This window comes from Crinia signifera, chromosome 7 (assembly GCF_055691185.1).
Source record: "Crinia signifera chromosome 7, ASM5569118v1, whole genome shotgun sequence".
NCBI lineage: Eukaryota > Metazoa > Chordata > Amphibia > Anura > Myobatrachidae > Crinia > Crinia signifera.
In genome coordinates this window covers 151,120,744-151,144,700 of record NC_139223.1, presented here as the reverse complement: position 1 = coordinate 151,144,700, position 23,957 = coordinate 151,120,744, and the positions used below count along the sequence as shown (strand labels likewise).

The 23,957-nt window shown below is 40.8% G+C and overlaps 1 protein-coding gene across 5 annotated transcripts in view; it reads right to left on the bottom strand.

The window, feature by feature from the left end:
• Nucleotides 1-12,239: 12,239 nt before the first annotated feature.
• RBMS1 (RNA binding motif single stranded interacting protein 1) overlaps nt 12,240-23,957 on the bottom strand; it is a 346,188-nt gene continuing 334,470 nt past the window's right edge. For all 5 annotated transcript variants that reach the window (XM_083153957.1, XM_083153959.1, XM_083153956.1 and 2 more), the window contains exons 12-14: nt 20,339-20,419; nt 18,059-18,143; nt 12,240-15,204 (exon numbers count right to left, since the gene is read on the bottom strand). In XM_083153957.1, the coding sequence (XP_083010083.1) occupies nt 18,066-18,143; nt 20,339-20,419 (159 nt within the window). In that variant the 3' untranslated portion in view covers nt 12,240-15,204; nt 18,059-18,065. The remainder of the gene's footprint in view (nt 15,205-18,058; nt 18,144-20,338; nt 20,420-23,957) is intronic.

Sequence of the window (23,957 nt, the reverse complement as noted above, 5' to 3'; positions counted from 1 at the left end):
TTTATTTCTTTAGCAAAATTATAATAAAAATGATATATGATGCACAGCAATACAGTAATCTGTGTGCTGTTATAACACCAACTTGCTACCAAATGAAAGCAAGTCTCTCTCTATACAAAAAAGAAAAAGTAAAAAAAAAAAAAAAGAAAAAGAGAAAAGAAAAAAAAAGGGGTTTATCGCCCGAAACGTCGGTTAGACAAACTTTGCTGTTCTTCACCAAAACCTGTCGAGTGCCACTGCATGACTGGAATACTGATTTCTACATTACTATTCGGAGGGCACCGGCTTGTATTTCTACTCCCTAGGAGGGAGACCATCCTCTGCAGCATTCAGCGGAGAGTGCCGTTCCAGGACTCTCTCTCTCTCTCTATAATATATATATATATATATATATAATAAAGGGATACGGTCATTGGGTCACCAGCAATTTGTTAGACAGTCATTAGGTCGACACCATTAGGTCAACATGCATTTAGGTCGACATGTGTCTAGGTCCACATGGCTTAGGTCGACAGGGTCATTAGATCAACATGCGTTAGGTCGACAGTCAAAAGGTCGACATAGGGTTTTCCACTGTTTTTTGAGCTGACATATGCCGACAGGCGGTATTTCATACCCTACCATCCACTGGGGCGTAGTGGGAGAATAAAATAGTGTGCCGAGCATAGCGAGGCTCCGAGCCCAAAGCATGGCGAGCGCAGCAAGCCATGCGAGGGGATGCGTTGCACTTTAACCTGTGTCCATGTCGACTGTGTCAACATTTGGGTACAAAAACCGTGAAAAACCCTACACTCATGTTGACCTTCCTTCATGTCGATCTAATGACTGTAACAACTTGCTGGTGACCAACTGATCCACACCCTATATAAAAAATGGTGGAAAAAATTACGCAATTTTATGCTGTGTTGGCTTCAGTTATTATGCTCCATGTTACTGACAGTGCAGAAGGGGTTAAATGAGCTTATGATTGTTAGTCAGGATAGTGTGGTCTTATTTCAGAATACATTATACTTTTATTAATGGAGTTCTTATTTTTGAAAATGGAAAAGCTCCTGTTTTATGAACAGTCTTTGGCCTCGGACACAGTGGGGTATCAGTAATACCAGTAGAAGCACTTCTCATGTGTCTGCTCCAAGTGTTTACACAAAGTCTCTTGCAGCCCCCAGTGGCAGAAGTGGGTTACTGCATCAATGTTTGTATCCCTGGCTCTCTCAAGATGTGCTGTTATTGTGAGATCATCAATGAAATACATCATATCAGATTGTACGTGGTGTTTCAGGTGAATCGGTTGCACATCTTCCTGTCTATTGCCTCCGTTTATTTTATCCCCTTGTTCCTAAAATTGTATCCTCATCTTTATAAAGGTGCCCATACACTAGTAAGATTTATCTTCAGATCTGGCTGGTTGGAACAAAAACATGGTTATAGATGAGTTACAGTTTGTCAGTTTTCCAGCATTCCCAAGCAAATGGTCAACTGTCATTTGCTCTCATCCATAACCATGTTTTTGTTCCAACCAGACAGATCTACAGATACATCTGTGTGTGTATGGCCACCTTAAGTCTTTTAAGCAGTGGAAAAGTACACAGTGGACAGGTGTTATTCTCTCCTCACGGGTCTTCACTTCACATATCTATATCCACTCTGCATGATGAATGCTTTAACACCCACTCTGGATCATTTAGTAATATACACATGGTCCCAGACGACCTCAATTAAGGGGACAATACTGCTATTCCGAAGATTTATATATGGAATATAAAACGAAAAAACAATTCCTTTTAATAATGCTTGTAGCGCACAATCGTACAAAGATCAAACACAACAGAACAGACTATAGTAGAAGTTCTAACTTTTGCTATATCCATCCCATACTTGCCTATACACCCAGAACAACCTGGAGGCTCCCACAAATTGGGCGACCCTCCTGGCCCCCGTAAAGGTGAGAAAGACTTCCACAATCCCACAGTACCCCTAAACTGAATCAGGTCCTAGGGGGCCAGATGACGCGAATTATTATGAATCGTATCATCGTGTCCCTGCCCCCCTCATGTACAATGGGGCAGATGTATTAAGCCTTAAAGAAAGAAATAAAGTGAGGGTGATAGAGTGATAAACATCCAGCCAATCCGTTCCTAACTGACATTTTCAAACACAGCCTATACCATGACAGTTAGGAGCATAAACTAAGTAGTGTATCTCATGGAACAAAGAGGTTATTCTGGTTAATTCCCAAGGCTGGAAATTCGCTTGCCTTGTAAGTCCACCAAACCCCGCCCGGCGTGTGTTCCCCCGCACTGCCTACAAATGGATATTTAACATATATATCCACCTGCAGGCTAGGGGGAACCACCCATATATATCCACCTGCAGGCTAGGGGGAACTACCCACATTATTCGATAGTTGCCAACCATCGAATGATGTCGAAGGTGCATGCATATCTAAGTGACTTTCAGGTCGCTTAGATATACGTGCACGCTTGGCAGGAAGTGGGCGGGCAGCTGACACCCGGTCCCGCATCACTTGGCGATATGCATGGGAACGTCCAGCCTTCTCATGGGAACGCCCACAAAATGCTGGGTATTCCCATGAGTGTTATTGCCCGGCCCGCTACCCTAGGCCCACAATCTTGGGTGCATGTGCCCGGCGAACACCATGTTCGCCGTGGCGGCACACACCCTGCATCTACGCAGAAATACATCGGTCCCTCGTGCGAATGCACAGGGGATCCGAACGGACCTGAATAAGGTCCCATACACACACACATATACACAATAATGAACCATTATCAATAGCAGATATTTGAAGTCAAAATTACTAACAATCACGGTCCACATACTATGTTAGCATAGAAGTAGAACTGGGAACCCTATACATAACTAAAATAGGCCATGCACCGGTGCTGGGTATGAACACGCCCACAACACAGTAGTAGAATACCAAATATCCCTGATTTAATCGGAATCCAATAAACCCCTGAATTATCTCATGTACCGCCCATATCATAATTAAAGGAATACAGAATATTCCCGGGACAATAAGAATTTCATATATTCCTGAAAAATTCTATGTACAGATCCCGGGCACAGGACATGCCTACATTATGAAGTTTGACAGCCCAAGATACATGGGCGGTCATGTACACAGAGCATAAAACCATGACCAAACAGGACAAACATCCTTGAAACTCTGATACTATAGCAAAAAAAATGCTAATACAGGGTACGTCATTAGCTCCGTATGTATATATATACCCTTGTCATCAATTAACTAGTTCAACACAGGTGATAGCAATCATACAGTAAGAGGAAAGACCAGGAGCAGAGCCCTTTGTACCTAATGGATTGGGCCATGTTGGAGGGTATGGCGTAGCCTGACACTCAATGAGCTGGAATTTGTGAGATGCTGCTGTTGGTGCTGCTAATGGTGATACACCTACCCAGTGGGCTGTCAGAGTCATGTAGTCTTTGGTTTGCCCTGTACGGCTTGTCCACATATCTGTGGGAAGGTGGACAGTCAGTACAAAGGCATTTCAGAGAACAAGAATAGAATTTATCTTACCATCCTTGAACTATGCTGGAATTGCTGTTCTAGTGAATTGGAATCTAGATGGTATTTGGTAGCATGTACACAGCACCTCAACTGTTCAAAGCCCAGTGCATAAACAGTGGATACTTGATGCACATCTAATGTCAACAGAACTGTTATGGCATCAGTAAGCTGCTGTGCAACAGAGTGACTGCTGTCATACTTGGCGCCCCATGCAAAGGACTGTAACCGTCAATTGCAATGTTATATTAGTGCAAGATTTATTACTGGTCCCCTTCTGCGATGAAGATCCACTCACAACAACCACAGCAGAAGGCGGGCAAGCATGGATAGGAGAGGAGTCAGTCATGCTTATTAAATTGGATGCAGAACTACTTCTGAACATGATTGAGAATACGGACAATGAAGGTGTTCATGGTGGAGATTGCAAGACCTTGGCTCTAACACAGAGAACAGAGCTAGGTGACTGTGGACTAGTTGATACTTTTGGCAAACGTTTCCTCAATCTTGATTGACATTGTTATATTTAACAATAAATGGAAAACTCCTCTATGTGTTCAGTTTTATTTATGTGTTCTATTATTTTTATATTTTGTTTTATTACAGGATGTCTCTTATTGCTTCACTAATTTTTCATGATTAACTTTTTGTTGTATAGTTATATTAGTTTTTGTCTGTTAAGGTTCCCTCTCCCAATAATAAATCCTGTCTAGAGATTTAACGTACATATTAGAAGGCCTCTGATAAAAATAGTTGGCAATTGGTATCACAGGCAGCACAGATGGTGTAATGGTTAGCATTACTGCCTCACAGCCCTGAGGTCATGGGTTAGATTCCCACCATGGCCATAACTGTGCGGACTTTACTTGCGTGGGTTTCCTACGGGTACTCTGGTTTCCTCCTACAATCCAAAAATATACTGGTAGGTTATTTGGTTCCCAACAAAATTAACCCAAGAATGTCTTTGTGTGCATGTACATTTGGTAGGGAATATAGATTGTAAGCCCTACTGGGGCAGGGACAGATGTGAATGTTTAAATATTCTCTGTAAAATGCTGCAGAATATGTATGTGCTATATAAGAAACTTAATAATAACCATTGCTCTGCACAATATTTTCTTCATCTTTATTGTTGGTTGTGGTAAATATCAATCCAGGGGCAAGAGAGTCCAATCTGTTAATGGAGATAGTTATCAGCCTCAACTAGTTTTGCATAACTGGAGAATATAATTTTATTGATTGCAAAGAAGAAGGCAACATATAAATAGTTTTGTTCTAAATCAAAAAGTGGATTTGAAATTGTGTGTTCTTATTAAGATAATAATAAATGATGAGCTAAATTAATACTGCCTTTCCAGATAATACACATTGTCTATAATATAACCATAGAGGAAAAGATTATCTATGTATGGGCAGCTCCAGATATAAAAGTTAACTTGGATAAGTCCAAAAAAAGATTTGCAAAGCTGGGTGTGAACCTGGTGCCCATGGCTGCCCCTGGCTGCCCCCAGTGCTTGCAAATTAAATTTAAGGTAGAGGAGCTACTCAAGAATCTTGGAAGCAAAGAGGAGAAGCGATATTGGGCACTAGTCAGTGTGAAGTGTTTTCGGTACTTGTTTCTTTTTAGGGCGCCCAGTACGCATTTAGCGTACTGGGCTATACTCCATACGATGTCCATATTAAGTGCACAGGAGTGTTTATACAATGAAATATCGCATGGGATCGGAGGGCACCTTAGACAGGGTGCGATCCGATGCAATGCTTCATTGTACAGGCACCCACGCAATGATATGGGATGGGTGCTTAGTATTGAAAGCAGCTATGCCATTTTGTTTGCGTCACCTCCACTATCCACGCCACCCCGAAGCATGGCGAGCGGCGGCAGAATGCATCCTCCGACATTTTCATACCCCCACTATCCACGTCAGCGTGGACTTGATTTTATGTAGTGTGGCGAGCGCAGCGAGCCCGAAGCGTGGCGAGCTCCGCGAGGGGCACAGATTACTTAACATGTATTCCGTGTCCGCTCGCCACGCTTCCGGCTCATCACACTATTGAAAATCAACTCCACACCGACGTGGATAGTGGGGGTATGAAAAAGTCGGAGGGCACGTTCCGCCACCGCTCGCCACGCTTCAGGGTGGCGTGGATAGTGCTAGTGTTTTAGGAACACATTCACACCTGCAAAATCATACAGCTGACACAGTAATGATGACATGCATTACTAATAACGGTCAGTTACTTAAATTAATTAGAGAAGCATACATAATTAAGAACATGGATTACAATAATTAATGAGAACAATTACAATATAAGAACTTTAAAATCAAAAACATTAATGATTAAGAAACAAGAAATAAAATCACACTTAATCATCCTTGGGGAGGAGCGTAAGTGCCTGTACTATGCGGTGGAATGGGTCATCAGCTCCCAATGTCTTTCTCCACATTAATTCTGTGAGATAGGACTGGAGCTCGTGTTTCGCAGTGCCTCTTTGGTGCTTATCGTGCCACTTACATGCGCCCCACAGTCTCTCCACGTTCTGTGTATGGACCCCTGTGGCCGGGTCAATAAAATTGAAGCGATGGTTCACTGTAAAGTGGTGATAACAAGCCAATTCCAGTTATGCTTGCTGTACGCCCTCCAGCAATCTGTGTAGATAATGGTGCCAGGCTCTATATTTTCGATGATACAATCCATCAACATGGGTGCATCACACCTGGGCACTATTTTTAGGAAGCAAAATCCAGTCTCCGGACATATCCCACCGAAAATCCACTGCTGTGGTAGAATGCGTTGTGAGTTATTTTTCCGCTTCACAAACAGCATCTCGTCTACCTCCACAATGTGGCCAGGTCCACAGATCCTCCGCTAGGGCTGCGCCATAATGTCCATTGCACAAGCCTCCTGCATCCAGTGGTTATAGAGGACCGCCATTTTCTTTGAAATGTCCAGCTGCTGGCTACAATAGTCAATGGAGGTGAGCTCCTGGGCCCAGGAATAGATGAACCGCAAGCATGGTAAGAAAGGACAAGCAGAACCCAGGAAATCAGGCTCACCTTCAGCCGGCAAACTTTAACATGGTACTGGCACATGCATTCCTTCACTGACAGGAGCTTTGCATGGCCATTCTCACAAATCTGCATTGCCAGAAGGAGTTCGACCTGTTGGAAAAACTGTATCGCCTCTTCCTCCGTCTGAGGCAAGGTAAAGATATTGATCAATTTAGCCATTTGCGAAAGTAATAATCCAGTAATAATCCAATAATTCACTAGCAGCTCTGTCCTGTCAGAAAATCACCTCAGAGTGATTTCTGAGAGGATCTGAGAAGGGGCAAGAATGACAGGGAGCAGGAACCAGCGGTACTGAAATCGCATCGCATGCCACTATAACTTGGCATGCGATGCAATTTCAGTACGGTACCGTACGTACTGAAATTCTTATTGGAAGTGCTAGGAAACAAGTACCGTGTTTTCTTTTGAGAATGGATGAAATGAGGGCATGTTTCAGAGGAAAGGATGACACTAAATGGGAGGCGAATGTTAAAGAAGTGGGTGAGATGGGAGCAGGTACAGAGAAAGAAGGAGTAGGCGAGTGGGAATAAGGTCAAGGTGGGGGAGGAAAAGTTGAAGAAAGGCACAGACGTCATGCCTAGTAGGGAGGAGAATGGAAACTAGCAATTGACATTGATAAGATAGAGAATGGATTTTAGATGTGAAATGGGTGGCAAGTTGAGGGGTATAAATGGACGCAGACAGGGGATAAAAAAGTTGAAGGTACAGATGGTGCGTCCCTCTTCCTTGCAGGGGCTGGTGGTAGATTCACCAGCCCCCACATGGGGACGCGCGTACGACCCCTTACAACGGAGTTCCCCCCAAGTCCCGCTGCCTTGCTGCTGGTCCCCAACGTGGTCCCACACCTCCCCGCTGCCCCCCTAACCCTGCCCGTATCCCTGAATCAGAGACGGGCAGGGTTCCCACCCCCTGCTGACAGGAAACTGTGACCCTCGCGCGTCCCAGTCAGATGTAGCATCCGCTCCCCAGTGGGGGTGGTCTGGTGAGACCCAGCACTGAATAAGCGGTGCTACATCTGTAGCATAGAGATGTTGGTGATTGAAAAGAAATAAAGACTTAAAATAAGAGTCAAGGGGATGGGTATAGTGGGTGGCGCTTCGCCTAGGTCAAAGAAAGTGAAAACTAAATGGCGAAAATGGGAGGAATACTTAGCTCAGGAGTTTCTTTAAGGTCCTGGTGTTTCCTTTCGGGGGTAGACCCCGCTGGTGTTCCCGTCCCAAGTGTTGGTTAGTTGGGAAAACGAGATTTAATATATAAGTTTTTGCTACTTACACACCATTCTGAAATTTATTATGCTATAGGGATGAGGTTTTCTGTAGCGCACCTGACTCACATCAGGTTAGGTGCTTTCCAGACACATCTAGGTATCTTTTGGGTGGATTCAAATATTGGCGTACCAGTACTCACTGTTGCTCATGTTTGACTCCTCCCATCAAGGTATCTTTGGATGGATGATGTACTTCAATATCTTTTTTAAAAGATTTTTTATTTAAAAAGTGATTTATTTAAAAACACAATATGACAAATAAGGAGTATAAGAGAGGGTCACAGTTATCCGGGAAGAGCAGGCAAACACAAACCTGGTCAATCCGGCCGTGAAAAGTACCAAGGTTTTCTAAAGAATTGTGTTACCTTCTTTCCAGGATCCTGTGATGCTGAAAGTCCTCTCTTTTTCTGTATGTCCCCTCTGACCAACGCGTTTCGGGAATCAAGGTTCCCTTTATCAAGGCATTGGACTGTTTTCGTGGGTTTAGGGATCCTACCCACAGTATAGTGAGGCAGCGGTCTTGAAGTGAAGCGCCAAAGTGATCCCCACCAAACAAATTTTTGTTTATACTTTAAATAAAGGCCAATACACACTAGATGATTTTCAGATGAAAATCGCTCATTTTGAGCGATTTTCAGCTGAAAATCGCCCAGTGTGTATGGGCCACCGATGGTAGACTAGCGATGATGCATGCTCCCGGCATCATCGCTAGCAAAATCTCTAGTCTGCTGGTTTTACCAGCCTACCAGAGATGATGGCTGGTTTATTGGTTAAAATGCAGGTGTTCCCCAGCCATTCTGAGTCGTCAGTGCCCACCTCCCCCCTTGGAATTCAAACCCAGCCCATTATGTAAATAGCCTTTTATATGAAAGATTTTCAGCAAAGTCTTTCACCTCCTGAAAATCTCTTGCTCTTTGGGAAAATAGCGCAGTGTGTACGCACTACTTTGGTGACACATATATCTTTCAAAGATTTTGGAAAAGTCTTTTGAAATGAAAATCTTCTAGTGTGTATGGGCCTTAAGAGATTTTCAAAAGTTTAATTTATAAATGTTTTCCCAATACCACACAATGCCTCAAAAAAGAGCTTACTGCCACACAAACTAAATATATTCCAGATTTAATTTCCTCCCACTTTAGGACATGCTTGTATCACATCTGCAGTATTATTTATTAAGTTTATTATATTGCACAGCATATTCCTTTGCACTTTAGAACTGGAGACAGTGAAACAGCAAACTGGGTATTTATAGATCGTTAAAAAGGTAGGAGGGCCCTGCTCGCTAGATTACAATCTATAGGCACATACAAGTTCTTCACAGTTTTTGTTATGGAAAGGAAAAACTTTGTGAAAAGTGCACTGAATGCGACAATAGCTTTTTGTTGATTTCCTGAAGAAGCATTGCAAAAAACAAAACTTAGTGATTAATGGCCTGCACACCTGATACACTGAGGGAACTGGAATCACCATAGATGCAGCAGTCTGTAAGGACCTACATTACAGACTTTATATGCATACTCTTGTGCCATTCATCATGTTCTCTATTGGAAAAATGCCATTTAATTTGCTGCTAAGACAATTATTTAAAAAATTGATATGCTTAATGCACTTTATACGAGTCATTTATGTGAGAGATTCATAGCCTAACATCCATTTGTGGTCTATAAATTTCCACCTATCAGTTTTTTGTTTTATTTTTTCATATATTGCTGTATCAAAAACTCAGAACTTTACATGTGATTGAATGTATTATAATTTTTGAACATTTAGCATTCTAGATGCATCTGATTATTTAATGAGAGAGAGAGAGAGAGAGAGAGAGAGAGAGAGAGAGAGACAGAGAGACACACACACACACTCTGGGGCCATGACACGGACATCCTGATCTTGCATCAGCTGCTAACACCAGCTCAGCGATCAGGCAGCAAATTGCCCAATCACAGACTCTTACACAAAAGATAGACTTTATGGATCCCAAACACAGGTTAATATCCTGCACCTAGGGATAAGTGAAAGCACCAATTATCCTATGGATGTATATGATTCATAAAACAGGTGTATAGTCGCATTAGCAATCTGTTCTCAAAGGCAACCTCTATTCAGGCACAACATGTGTTATTTTCTGCAGTTACATAATCTCTTATCAATAAGTTCAGAACTATTTCAAAGTTCTCATCTTAGCCATTTTGTAGTTTTTGAAATATCCAGTGTTTGCCTAATGTATAAAGGTGCCCAAACCCTGCTGCGATGTCTTGCAGCAGTGTACAGACGCCAGATACAATGCGAGCCACGGGACCTTCCCGGGCAGCAGGGACGCATGCGATCCGTCACAATTTGTTGTGGTCGGACGCCCAGCAGGTCAGACTACCCGACACAGGTCCAATGCACACAGGACAGCGCATCGGACCTGACGGCATGCAGCCAATTTGGTACGGCCCAATTTGTCGCAATCGGCTGAAATCCGACCAAATCAGCTCAGTGTATGGGGGCCTTAAGAGGTAAAAATGGCTTTAATGTTCCTCAAAATGTCCTTACATACAGTAGGCTACTTATGGTAGAACATGTTTATGTTGTAATTTTTTATTTTTTTTGCTGATTGATAATGTAAAACCTTTAGGGCACAGTCACGCTTTGCTTTATGTTTCCTCCAGTAATACAATGTACCACTGCAGAACCATTCAGATATGAAATGCAGAAGAAAACATTTTATAAATCCAAGGGAAGCTCTGTTACATACATTATGTACTTTTCAAAAATATGCGTTTATGTACCAGAATTATCTACTTTTGGACCTCTCTAATCTTCCATGAGGTCACAAGGTACCAAACTTGTGATAAAAGAAGTACAGATAATATTCAGATTTAGCACAATAGCTTCAAAAGCACTAAAAACTAAGTTGTTCATACACAACTCTGAAATGCTTTATACAAAAAGTATTAATTCTTAAGAATAAATTAAAAAAATGTAACTTTGCATCAAATTAATGTAATGTATTAAGATTTGTTTTGGTCTCTGCAGAAGAAATCTATGTTCATTTACAGTATGTCGGTATACTTGTCAAAAGAAATTGACAGTAAAATAGAACCTTAATGCGGATTCAGGGCAAGCTGCAGCTCTCCATACATATGTTATACAACTGCATGCCCCAAGCAAGCCCTGCCAGCTGTCTAGGGGTATGGGTCGACTTGTCAACAGTAAAAAGGTTGACAGTCCTTAGGTCATCCAATAGTGGTGGATCTAATGACTGTCAACCTTTTTACTAAGTCGACCGCATCCCCAGTCTAGCATGTCATTTGTACATTATGTTAGCCTTAAAATGTATTTTCAACCAAAAAATAGAACTGCATGTCTGGGGTCATCCTAAAAAGCTCTAATGTCTTCAATGCCTCTTTGACAACAGTGAAAAGTACATTTTACTGGCATGGTTTGGGTGTATTCAAGGAAAAGGTCAATGCTACTCCCCTACTCTGATAGGAGGGGTGCTTTTAAAGCTGACTATATAAGCCAATGCAAAAAAAGAATAGGAACCCTGCGATTCCTATTGGGGTCAACCCAATTAGTGATGTTTTCCAAATGTAATCACCAGATTTGAATCCAAAAAGGATTAATGTAGTGTCGCACCCCGCCTGTTTTTTTTTAACTTCTAGAGCTGCCCTGCTCTTTAAACTGGTTTTATTGTATGCCCTTCCACCACGCTGTTGAAGTCCAGTTCTCTGCTGAGTGGTGGGGGTGGGATGCAGTTGGAAAAGCTGACAGCCACTCTCAACTCAGAGCAGCGTGTCAGCTATTCCGGCCGCATCCTGTCCCCCACTTCGCTGACACAACATTCCTTTGCTGAGAGCTTTTCCTGCCCCCTGGGCAACAAGCATGTAATGTCTCCTGGGAAACTAGCATGAAATACCTCCCTGGGCAATGAGCATGTAATACCCCTTGGGCAACGAGCATGGAAACCCCCTGTGGCAACCAGCTTGAAATCCCCAGTGACAACCAGCATTTAATCCCTAGCAACAAGCATGTAAGTAAGCAAATGTAAATTTCAAATGTAAAATGTGCCCTCCCAATTGAAGAATATGCCCTGCTCGGCTGTCAGCACTCTGCCCTAAAAAAATTGTATAGTGTACACTATTAATGTAATAATCTGGTATGTTTACGTCCTCCACCAACCGGCATAACTGGAAGTTCAGATGACTAGAAGAATAATCAGCACAAACCTGATGCTTGATAGACTAGGATTTATATTGGGTTTCCTATTTTCCGGTCCACTGCATGTAAGTAGGTATTTATTTGTAAATTGAAGGAATACTAGTAACCAAGTAAAAAAAATATATAAATGAAAAGATAAAAAATGTTTAACATTACCAAACATATTGTAATTTATTTTTATCTCGTTTCAGGTTTGTTTTGTTATAGCGACATGCATGGATTGATTTTGCTTATTTTTAATTCAGTTATTAGTAAATATAGAAAAACACACTCATTTTCTTTTGGATCTTTTTTATTCAAAAGTTTTCAAAAGAAACAAAAAACAGAAAAAAGCTAAACAATCTAATCAAATTTACAGTTCAAAAATGTTATTTTGGCGTTTAACAATAACTACAGAGTTGTCTTAAACCGGACAAATAAGTTACCACTGGCAAGTTTGTGGCACTAGTAAAACAAAAATAAAAAATTAACTCTCTTGTTCATATAGATATCTCTATGAAAATCTTTTTTTCAATCTGTACAAAAGGTCTTTCTTCATAAATTAATTTTTTTTTTTTATAATTTAATGGCTGTCTACTATGTGATGTTTAACTGATTACTTTCTATGTACAGAGGTTATGTTTTTACGTTCCAAATCTTACCCAGACACAAAGTATGGCACATCGTTCAGACACCAGTGATTTATTCCCCTTTATGGACCTATATGATGGGATTACTGCTTAAAATAACATAATTGAGAATTTAATTATAGTAAAAGTTCTAAATTTAATAATAGGATTCAATAGAGGTGGAATTGCTGTGTGTCTGAACCTTGCCTTTTACCTCTACTGCTAAAGGGGCCAGTTTAACATCCATAATTAATAACCACACACCTCAAGCAGCAAAGGTGTTTAGTGAAAGCAATTATATCCCAGGGAGCTTTGAACCAAATATACCACAACTGTTGTTTTTATTCCTCTGCAAAAAATAAAAATAAAACAAAAAACAATACAATTCTTATGAATATGTATTTTTTTCCTAAAATCTAAACTCAGAGCAGCAATTACTTTTGAAACTATGAAATGTCGCAGCTGGCTAAAATCAAATACATGCAGTTTTAATACTAAAATACTTTTAAAAAATTAGAAAAATAAAATAAAATAAACAATAAAACTGCTTAGCCCTAGCTCCAGCTAGGAAGATTTGGTCAGTGGAAACAGGCAGTGCCAGCAACCTGTCCCAATAAAAAAGGAAATAAAGTTTTGAGGTAGATAACTGATCACACTGCTGACCAGGCGAGTACACAGTTTTGGAAGACAACATAATTTTTTTCATATGCGATTAGAATATAACAGCCATAATATAAGCAGTGATCTAATGTATTACTAAAAATATATATATAAGAAAAAAAAACTAAAATGCTGTATTTGACCAATCAGGAATTTCATAGTTTCAAAAACATGATTTTTATCTTTACAATTAATACTTGTAGTGATGATGTGAAGTGTGGCACTGCTTGGATCCAAGTCTTCCTTCATGCTTTTATATTGTGTCCATACATTGACTAAAACTATAAAAAAAATGCAAATGTACAAAAAAAGGCACATTCTCCTAACCGCAAACTGGTCCGGCAAAAATAAAGAGTACAGAAAAATTTCATGCTGAGAATAATCTTGAAGATTGGTTACTGGCTCTTTGTTCTTTGGTAAAGTTACCTTTAAAAGTGCCAAGTCATTTTTTTATTATTTTCACATAATAGAGAGCTAGTACCCAATGTTTTGACAATTCTATTTTATCTCAGCTTATGTTTTTTAAAGTCCTTTAGCTTTTTGCCATTTTGCTGTAACAGCATTTTTTTTTTTGTTTGCTAGGTTTGAGCACAATCAACTATCTAAAGCACTATCATTAATTGTATAAAGAAAACATAACAAAAAGAATGTGGAAAACAAAAAAAACCAAACACATTCGATGACAAATCCCTATCCCAATTCCTATATTCTACATACACTAAAACATCAAGTTAATCTGGAAAAAAAAGCAAAAATGTTTATACATTGCATCTTACAGCAGATTTCCTAAAATCGCTTACACTACCAGAGCAAATTATTGGCATAAGGCCTTACAAACAACTTATTCTATTAAAACATCCTCCCATCAGAAAATGAGTTTCACACAAAACATTTTCCCCTTTTCCCCTCCCACCCACCATTTTTTTCCACTACCATACATGTTACGTGAAAAAAAAATCATTAAAAACATCTACTACACATTAAAAAGCCAGATTTTCAGCAATTTTATTGACTACCTTTTAAGAGCCCTATGCTGCTGTTTGACAAGGCATAATTGACCAATTTACTTGGTCAAAGCAATCTACACTTTTTTTGTTTGTTTTTTCTGTTTTTTTTCCTAGTAATTATGTGAAGAAATAAAAGCTACAGCATTAAAAGTTTTAAGGCAAATTGGAATTCATTGAAAAAAGATAAGACACTTCACGCTATGAGAAAAAAAAATACAAGGATTCAGAAAACGAACAGCAACACTGCACTACAGCAACACGCACACTGCAAGCACAGAGGCATCACAAAAAATGCCTTTTTATTGTAACCAAGTCAATTTTTTTATTTTTATTTTTTAGAAACCAGCGATATTTTGCAATCGCCTGCTTCACTGGTCTCTTGCCAGTAAAATGCGTAACCGCCAGAAAAAAAAAATACAAATTCTTAAAAAAAAATTAAAACAAAAAAGTCTCACAAATTAAAAAAGGGAAAAATATCACCAAAAAAATAACACAATTTTCTGTCATGCACATGTATTCATACAATGGCCACCTGTGCACACCAGAGATAAACTCGTAGTCTGTCTCTTTTGTGTTATATTACTTGATAAAAATTTCCGTAATAAAATAAACCTGTTCAGGGGAACAGCCACTAGATGAATTGAAGGATTTTTTTTTATGCACCTCATAGAACTTATAGCAAAAATAGTTTGAGTTGATTTCATTATAAATAATGTATTTTTTCCCAAGAACCTGTGCAAAACTGTCAATTCATAAAGCACGATTGTTCAGAGAAATCCATGATTGTTTCAGCATCTGAACCTCATTTCCCCTAATCAAAAGGTCATTACTCCATCTGGAAGAGAAGAAACAATTCTAATTAAATTTTAGGACAGTTTACATTTTTTTTTCTAATGTTTAACCTTTTGGAATATTATTAAAAAATGTGATCTTAAAATTAAATAACAAATAACACTACACAAAATTACCATGCACAAAAAGTCTACTGTGTACATTCAATATCATTAACAACCCTCATCGGCTGAACATGCAGGTCAAATTTGGCTATATAGCTAATGACCTGCATGTTCAGTTGGTCTCATTGACATCACCAAACAATATTGTTTACAGAATTTGCCTGCCCACAGCTGATATAATTTACTATATCGGCTTTGGTGTAGGTCGTCTAGTGTGTACGGGGCTTCAATTTTGTATTATTGTTAATATTTGCTTCTTGTTATGTGTATTGATTGTTATGCTAATAATTCGTTAACCCTGATATAAATGATTTACACCGTTATAGATTTTGTTTTTGGTAGCATAATCCTTTGACATACTGGTAATTTTGGTGTTGGGCACCAGTTGTCACTTTAATTTGCTGTTTCCTAACCAATAACAGCACACATTGCACTTTAAGGAAACGCAGGCAGCTAAGAATGCTGGAAAGAGATGCAAGAAACATTTGCTAGGAAATTATGGATTTGCCACTGGTAGGTAAATTCAACTATTAATGGCTGAAGAATCACTTTCAATGCGGCTTACATCACTCATAACTCTTGCATGCTGAAGCTCTGACCAGGGATATTGCTGGGGCAACCTGGGACTTGCAGGGCAGACACTGCTGCTATACGGGTAGAGTGCCAACGAGGATGACTCGGTAATAACCGGATTCGAAGATGCAATGTGAAAGATCTAAGCAGCTGTGACATATCTTGAAATAGAGTTCAATTTTCTGGATAGGAGCCAGTATTTTGGTGTGAAAGGGATATCAGTCCTATAGGCAGTAAGTGAATAAAAATAGGAACTTTATCCGATATCACGAGAAAATGTATTGGATTAGGAGGCAAACAAAAGTCCAGCGCCAACAGATTCGTCTTTTGTTCTGGTTTATCCGGATGGCTGACATACAATGTCTAGGACTCACTAGACTCTAGGTCTGCAGTCAATAGATCGACATGCACAAGGTTGACATTGACAAAAGGCCACAACAGGTCGTCATGACACTGGTTGACACGTGAAAAGGTCAACTTGCGGTTCTCAATTTTTTTTTAATACTTTCATAGTCCACGTGGACTATGATTGGGCCCAAAGCATGGCGAACATATGCAGTAAATTAATTGGGAGTTCATGTGCTCAAGTGTAAACATTGTCTACGCCAACCTTTTGCTTCTATGCCCATTGGGATGGTAAAGTGTGAACAAAAAAAAATATGAAAAATTCCATGACCCTTTTCCACATCAACCTTAAAGCATGTGACGACTAATAGTAATTGACCTTGACACTATCAACCTAATGACCGCATAACTATTAACCTATTAAGTTTTGTACTGTATGTCTACTGTTGTGCTGTATCCGTTTGGGGGCATCAAGCTTTACAAAACTTGTTTTTTCTTCAGATACCTCCTGCACCAGTAGCATTCACCTGATTCAAGCCCATGGGTCAACTGAGATACAGGTAATGGTGAGAATTTTTTAGCACATAGATGTACAGGAAAAGGTCTTCCCCCGTAAAGACCACAATGATTATAGTGGTTCTTCAAGTAGACTGATAATTGGTGACTAGAACAGATTGAACAGGGTTTGAGTTATGGCTGGCCATTAAAATTATCAATGGTCTACATCAGATGGCAAATACTTTTATTATAATGTTATTGGTGTTATAAACCCACCCAATATAACAGCCAAAAAAGCCCTTCCCCCAGCCTCTGATTGGCCAGCAGCCCAGGAAACAGAAAAGCCAGGATGACGATTGGTGGGTGAAACCATTGATGGCTCCCTTGCCGGTAGTTTTTATACCATCGGGGTTAACCAACAATGGCACCATCAACCCCACCAAAGGCCATTCCTAGTTTGAGGTTGAAAATCATCTTGGGTATTCAATACCATCTTGGGTATTCAATCTTTTAATTTCATATATAACTCTGCATACCACCCCGCTTTAACGCTTTCTGGGCTGATAAAATGGCTAATAAGTAGGCAAGTAGATAAAGAAACCTAAAAAGCAAAATTACGAGTAGCTGGCAATGACAGGAAAAGATGAGAGTACAAATAACAATTTAACTACAATGGCGCTAACAAATATACCAACTATTAACTATATAGGAGGTGTATCAATCCTCCTGACTCCTCGAAACATGAGAATGGTTCAAGATAGGGTAGCTATAATGGAACATGTCTAAATGGTTAATAAACAATGTGAAATAATTGTATCAATAAAACAGATGGTGTAGGGCAGGGGTAGCCTACTCCAGTCCTAGAGAGCTACCAACAGTTCACATTTTCCAGCTCATCTCACAGGTACACAGGTGCACTCATTACTGACTGACATTATAAAAGATCCTCAGGTGGAGCTAAATACTTCACTTGTGATTCTGTGAGGAGACCTGGAAAACATGAACTGTTGGTAGCTCTCGAGGACTGGAGTTGGCTACAACTGGTGTAGGGTCTATAACCTTGTATTGCTAATTCACATTTAAATAAACTCCTAGTATGCTTCCATTACACCAACCTTAAGATTGGCAAAGGAGAATGATCAGCTAGTTGCCTAGCAAATATCCCACTTCGCGAAGGGACTTGCTTTAAATCAGTGTATTAACCCCCCCTCCCCCATTACCCTTAAAGCACGGTCATTACTCATTCCCCAACTTATAGTAAGAGGTCATTCTTCATGTGCTGTATAGCTGTAGCTTCTTGCAATTATTTCCACTTACCTTAGAGTTACTTGTTCTGTTGATAGGTGTACTGAGAATGATCACTAGAGGTCTCTACTGTCACTTGTTGTTGCCCACTGGGTTCCTGCAGAAAATGACACATTATCTATATTAGGTGGGCCTCCGCCTTAGACAACCGAAGGAGAACCAAAGAGGAGACAGAGCTAGGCAGAGAATGAAGTCACATCTGGAATGGTATGGTTGCCTTCCCTGTGTTGTACACATTTACTAGACAAACATAGCTACAAGGCTGTGTCCAGATATTGTTTAATGATTATACTGTAGGGGAAAAAAAGGTTTATTGATGCAAAGAAAAAGAACACTGTTTGTACCAAAGGGATGGATTACTATACAGTACCTGTATGCAGAATTGCAACTACAGTATCAGGGAAATGCATCAAGCAGCAAAATTAGTGAAGTGGGCCAAAGGAAAAGTTGCTTATAGCAACCAATCAACGTCTACCTCTCATTGTAGAACATGCACTTAATAAATGCTCTCTTAATGTGGACTGGTTGATATAGCCAACTTCTCCACTGGCCCCCATCTCTACTCTTTTCACTAATTGATGCATCAACCAATAAGGTTTAATGTATACGTATATAGAATTTTTTTTCCCTATTGGTTAGCACCAGGCAACATATGATCTTGAAAAAAACAATGTATATGCAGTTATATGGCATTATTAACATTCTGCTCTTTCGTGTTCATTCCAAGTTATTTTATTCTGAGGCGTCCCCCCCTATGAATATAGGATAATGGTTAAAAGTAAAAATAGGAAGTGGATGAGACTATTTATATCCTGTGGAGCTTTCTTTTTAATCACCACCAATGACACTAACCCATTGCAGTGGAGAAAACCATAAACAAATCACAAATCTGCAGGTCACACACTAGTATATATTTATCCAAGATGCAAACACATACACACATACTAGTTTACAGACTCCATCCTGAATATCTGCTTCAGTGCTTAACAAGTTTTTAATTGCATGGGGAGTACATATAGTGGGTTGAAGGGGTGATGTTACTATAGGGCTTAAACGCTGATACATTTTTCAAAGTCCCAGGTCTGGCACAGGATTTGGAACACAGTGGGGCAGATGTATGATAGCGGCGCGATAAGCGACGCTATGATACTTCCTGCTTCACCTCAATAGCGAGGCGAAGCAGGAAGGGACATCGACAAGATGTATTAATGTATCTTGTCTGCCGAAGCGGGGGAGCGTTAACTCCCCCCTCCGGCGATGTCCCTTTCTGGAGATAGCGCATCAGTTAATACTGATGCGCTATCTCCTGTCCCCCGGCCGGCTGCACTGGGCATGCGCGGGATCTCGCTGTTCACGCGAGATCCCCAGCGCAGCCCAGACCTAACATCAGGGACAGCGCTGTCCCTGCTGTTTAGATAGGGCTTCGCCAGCCTGATGCTGGCGAAGCCAAAGGCTTCGTGCGGAACGGTCAGCGATGCTGACCGTTCATACATTCGGCCTGCTATCATTTTGATAGCAGCGCCGAATGTAGCATAGCGCCCCTGTCCATTACCGCATCCCGGGCCGCTTCATACATGGGGGAGAAGCGGTATCAGTGCACATAACGTGCGCTGATACCCTTCTCCCCCATATCGACACATCATACATCTGCCCCTTAACCTCTTTTCTAGAAAAGATTGTGACATGGCCTGAATCCCATTAGGCCACACCCTTAAATGGAAGATGTACATGTCAATGCAGGGGCAGGCCCAGCACTCTGGAATTCGGTTGGTGCTGCAGTCTGCATATCATGTTACCCAACCTCCCGACTGCCCAGCGTACACTGCCGTTTGGGTGGTATGGACTCTCAGCATGGTGTAAACAGGTCTAGGGTCGGATAACCTGGATAACCAATTTAAACTGCCCCTTAACAACACAGATCCTGCCCGTGTCCAATCCTGTTCGTTACCTGGGTTGTATTTCTGTATTTTCTACTGATTAAAAGCCTGGGTTGATGCTTGTTCATGTGCAAAAACATGGTTTTTGAAGGCATTGGAAAATGGGGTATGAGTGGGCCAATATACATATCATTTCCCAAAGCCAGCAGAGGAACAGGGAAGTCCTGTTTTGCTTATGAATGTATGGGAGCACACAGACAATCCAGATCCCGGAGACAGGCTTTCTAGAACATCACTGCAGTTGTCAGGCTCGTTCTATCTGCACATATAATACACACTTTAGTATTCAAGGCAACTCTGCGTTCAATTAGGTTTCCCTCCAATATATTGCATTAATTCAGATTTCCACACTGACCTCCACAGAAACAGCCGCCGCCTGGACGTGTGCGTACTGCGGTATGTATGCTCCTTGCATAGCTGTTGTTGCAGGCATATACTGAAATAAAATGAGAAATTACATCATTTAGAGAACAAAAAACAGACCTAAGTCAGTGTATGAGCCTGGGTATAATAACCAATCCCTCGTCCCTAGGCTTCCAGGAAGATATTACAGTTTACCGTCTATTACATTTACATTACATTTACAGGTCTTTATCTTCCACTTGACTTAACACAGAAATTGTAACAACATACTGGGTGTTGTGCCAGCCACCTAATTATGTCTTGTCTGTATGATTGTGTTACCAAAAATGGGTTTGGTGTAACTTAATTATATGAGTCATGACCAACACTGGGGAAATCCATTATGTGTCTAGGTGTGGTGTCATAGTAACTGCACACCACTCCTTGATTGTGTCACTCTGTTAAATCTCTTAAGCTACTATCATCTCTTACAATAAAACAAAGCAAAACTGGTATCATTGAGGAGAAAAAATGCAGAAGCTTCTATAGGACATTAGCACACAAAGAACATGTTTAAGTTAAATTATATGGTGAAATTATTTGCAAGAGCTAAACATTAAAGTAGCCTATAACCATTCAAATAAATAGATATAAATATGCTTTCATTATCTTCTCATTGACAATATGCATTTATTTTTATTTAGTCAAATGCATTTACATTTATTTGTATGGACAGCTCTGAATTGTATGATCAAAGAGTGTTATTGCAATTGTGGAATGGAATATTTGTAAGCCATTTATGTCATATGGAACTAAGGCGGCAACTTGTGGTGTATATGACCCAGATGATGTCCACGATGACCTCAAGTGTCTGTCCTATCTGAGTACACTGTAGTACATTATAATTATGGATTATACTCCTGGATACTATTTTTCGATAAAAACTTGTCAAACCCATTTTTAAATGTATCCATTGAATCTGCCATCAAAACCATCTCTGGCAGAGTATTCCATATCTTAACTACCCTTACTGTAAAGAAAGCCTTCCTTCGCTGGGTGAGCCACTTCCTCTCCTCTAACCTTAGGGGATGACCGCATGTCCTTTGTACAGTCCTTCTGGTAAACAGATCACCAGCTAGTTCGCTGTTTTGACCCTTGATGTATTTGTCTATATCAGGCATGTCCAACGTTGGCCCTCCAGATATTGTGAAACTACACATCCCAGCATGCTTTGCCACAGTTTTGCTATTAGAGAATGCTAACTATTGCAAAGCATGCTGGGATGTGGAGTTTCAAAACATCTGGAGGGCCAACGTTGGACATGCATGGTCTATATTAATAAAATCCCCTCAGACGCCTCTTCTCCAATGTAAACACACCTAACCTGGCCAGCCTTTCCTCAAAACGCAATGACTCTAAACCTTTAATCAATTCTGTTGCTCTTCTCTGAAACTTTTCAAGTTCCATAATGTCCTTTTAATGGAGTGGTGAGCAAAACTGTACACTGTTTTGTAGAAGAAGCCATACCAATGATTTATACAATGTCAAAGAAATTCCCTCTTCCTTTCCTAGCCTCTATGTCCCTATTTATGAATGCAAATACCTTATTTGCCTTGGCTGCTGCTCCATAATATTGGGCAAGTCTACTGATAGTCGGCAGCTGCTAGAGCGGCTAGTTATACACCAACGGGTGATCGGCGGGACCATGGTCGACGGTCACATGGACGACAGGAGTTTTTGAGGATTTTTTGGTGCAAGTCCACTTGGATCATACTTTACTATCCAAGTGGACATAGAGTCAGAATAGATTAGTGTGCCCGAAGCATGTGAGGGGACAATTTGCACATATACTGTACAGTGCCCCCCGGGGACCTCTGAGACATTCGGCACCCAAAAAATCCAGAAAAACTCCTGACTACCATGGTCCTACGATCACCCGCTGGCATCAAACTAGCGTTACTGAAGCTGTAGCACCCACCGTCAATATCTTTTTGTTCTAGCAAATAATTAAAATCTGCTTTCACGTTGTTAAACCTACTCCCACCAGTCAATACTTGCTCACACGTTTATATATCTCTAACTAAAATGCACTTTTCTGGTGAATTTATCATGGCCAAAATAACACTGGGACGAAGATGGGACTACAGTCTGTGGCCTTCACATAAAAATAGGCCTAACATCTTGAGCGTATGATGATGACCAGTCATCCATCTTGAAGCATTGAGCCACAAACTGTGAAGATTTTCTTTTTTCCTCATGTGATGGTATACACAATAAGGAAGACACTAGGGCTCATAGTGTAAGAGGTGTAACACAGCCACACAGCACTGATTATAGCCACTCCGGTTCTCTATAAACCTTTGACCATTTGCAGACCCAGATCCACATGAGCATAAAGTGAAAGTGCTCCGCAGGTTAGGGAGTCAGATCACGTCAGTGCCAGTCCTGGGACACTGTTTATTTGGCTTGGTATATAGAATTACTGTAAAACTTCCCCTATTATACAGCTCCCATAATTCGGTTATAGGAACAAAGGTTAGACAACTGTCATAAATCTACTCATTAGTACTACCTGTAACCTGTTTTTTTTCAACTAAAACGTCTTCTAAAATATAGAAATACTAAGCAAAATGAGAACACGAATAAGGAAAAAAAATAAAAAAAACAAAGCTTTGATTTACATCTATAGCAGACTAGTCATACTTTGCAATTACCGAATAGCCTGCAGATGTCACTGTTTCTATGTCTATGAAAAACTTTTTACTGTGACCAGCGGTGGAACTTCAGTGGGTGTAGTAGGTGTGGCTGCTACACAGCCGAGAGGTAAAAGGACTCTGTAATTCTGGGTCCCACCCATACTTCATGGCGTCTTTCCCAGAGATCCCCACTAATCTGGAACAAGCAAAATGGGGGCTCCTTTTAAGAGACACGTGCAATGGCCATGTATGATTAGAACACAGTGCCAAAGGCTTAATGCCTGGTACACACCAGGACGACTAGGGCCCGATCCCCTCAATCTAGATCCAATTCCGACCAATTGGATGTAGATTGTAGGTAGATTGGGCCCTTTTTTCCCCTGTTCTGGTCCGATCCCGATCCGATGCATGGCCCCGCGGGTCGGTCGGTCGTTATTCAGATCCTACCTGCTGCAGGTAGGATCTGAAGAACGACCATACAGCCGGGTGCGGGTCGCCATCGGATCGGACCCGCTCACGGTGCACATCGTGAGCGGGTCGTGCCGCCCCGCGTCACCGTGAGCGGGTCGTCGTGGTGTGTGGGTTCTCAAACTCGGTCCTCAGGACCCCACACATTTCACGTTTTTCAGGTCACCTGACAGGTGCATTCATTACTCATTGACACATTTTAAAAGATCCACAGGTGGAGCTGATTATTTCACTTGTGGCTCTGTGAGCAGACCTGCAAAACATGCACTGTGTGGGGTCCTGAGGACAGAGTTTGAGAACCTGTGATCTAGAGCAGGCGTGTCCAACATTGGCCCTCCAGATGTTTTTAAACTACACATCCCAGCATGCTTTGCAATAGTTTTAGCAAAGCATGCTGGGATGTGTAGTTTCACAACATCTGGAGGGCCAACGTTGGACATGCCTGATCTAGAGCATCACCCCCTACTG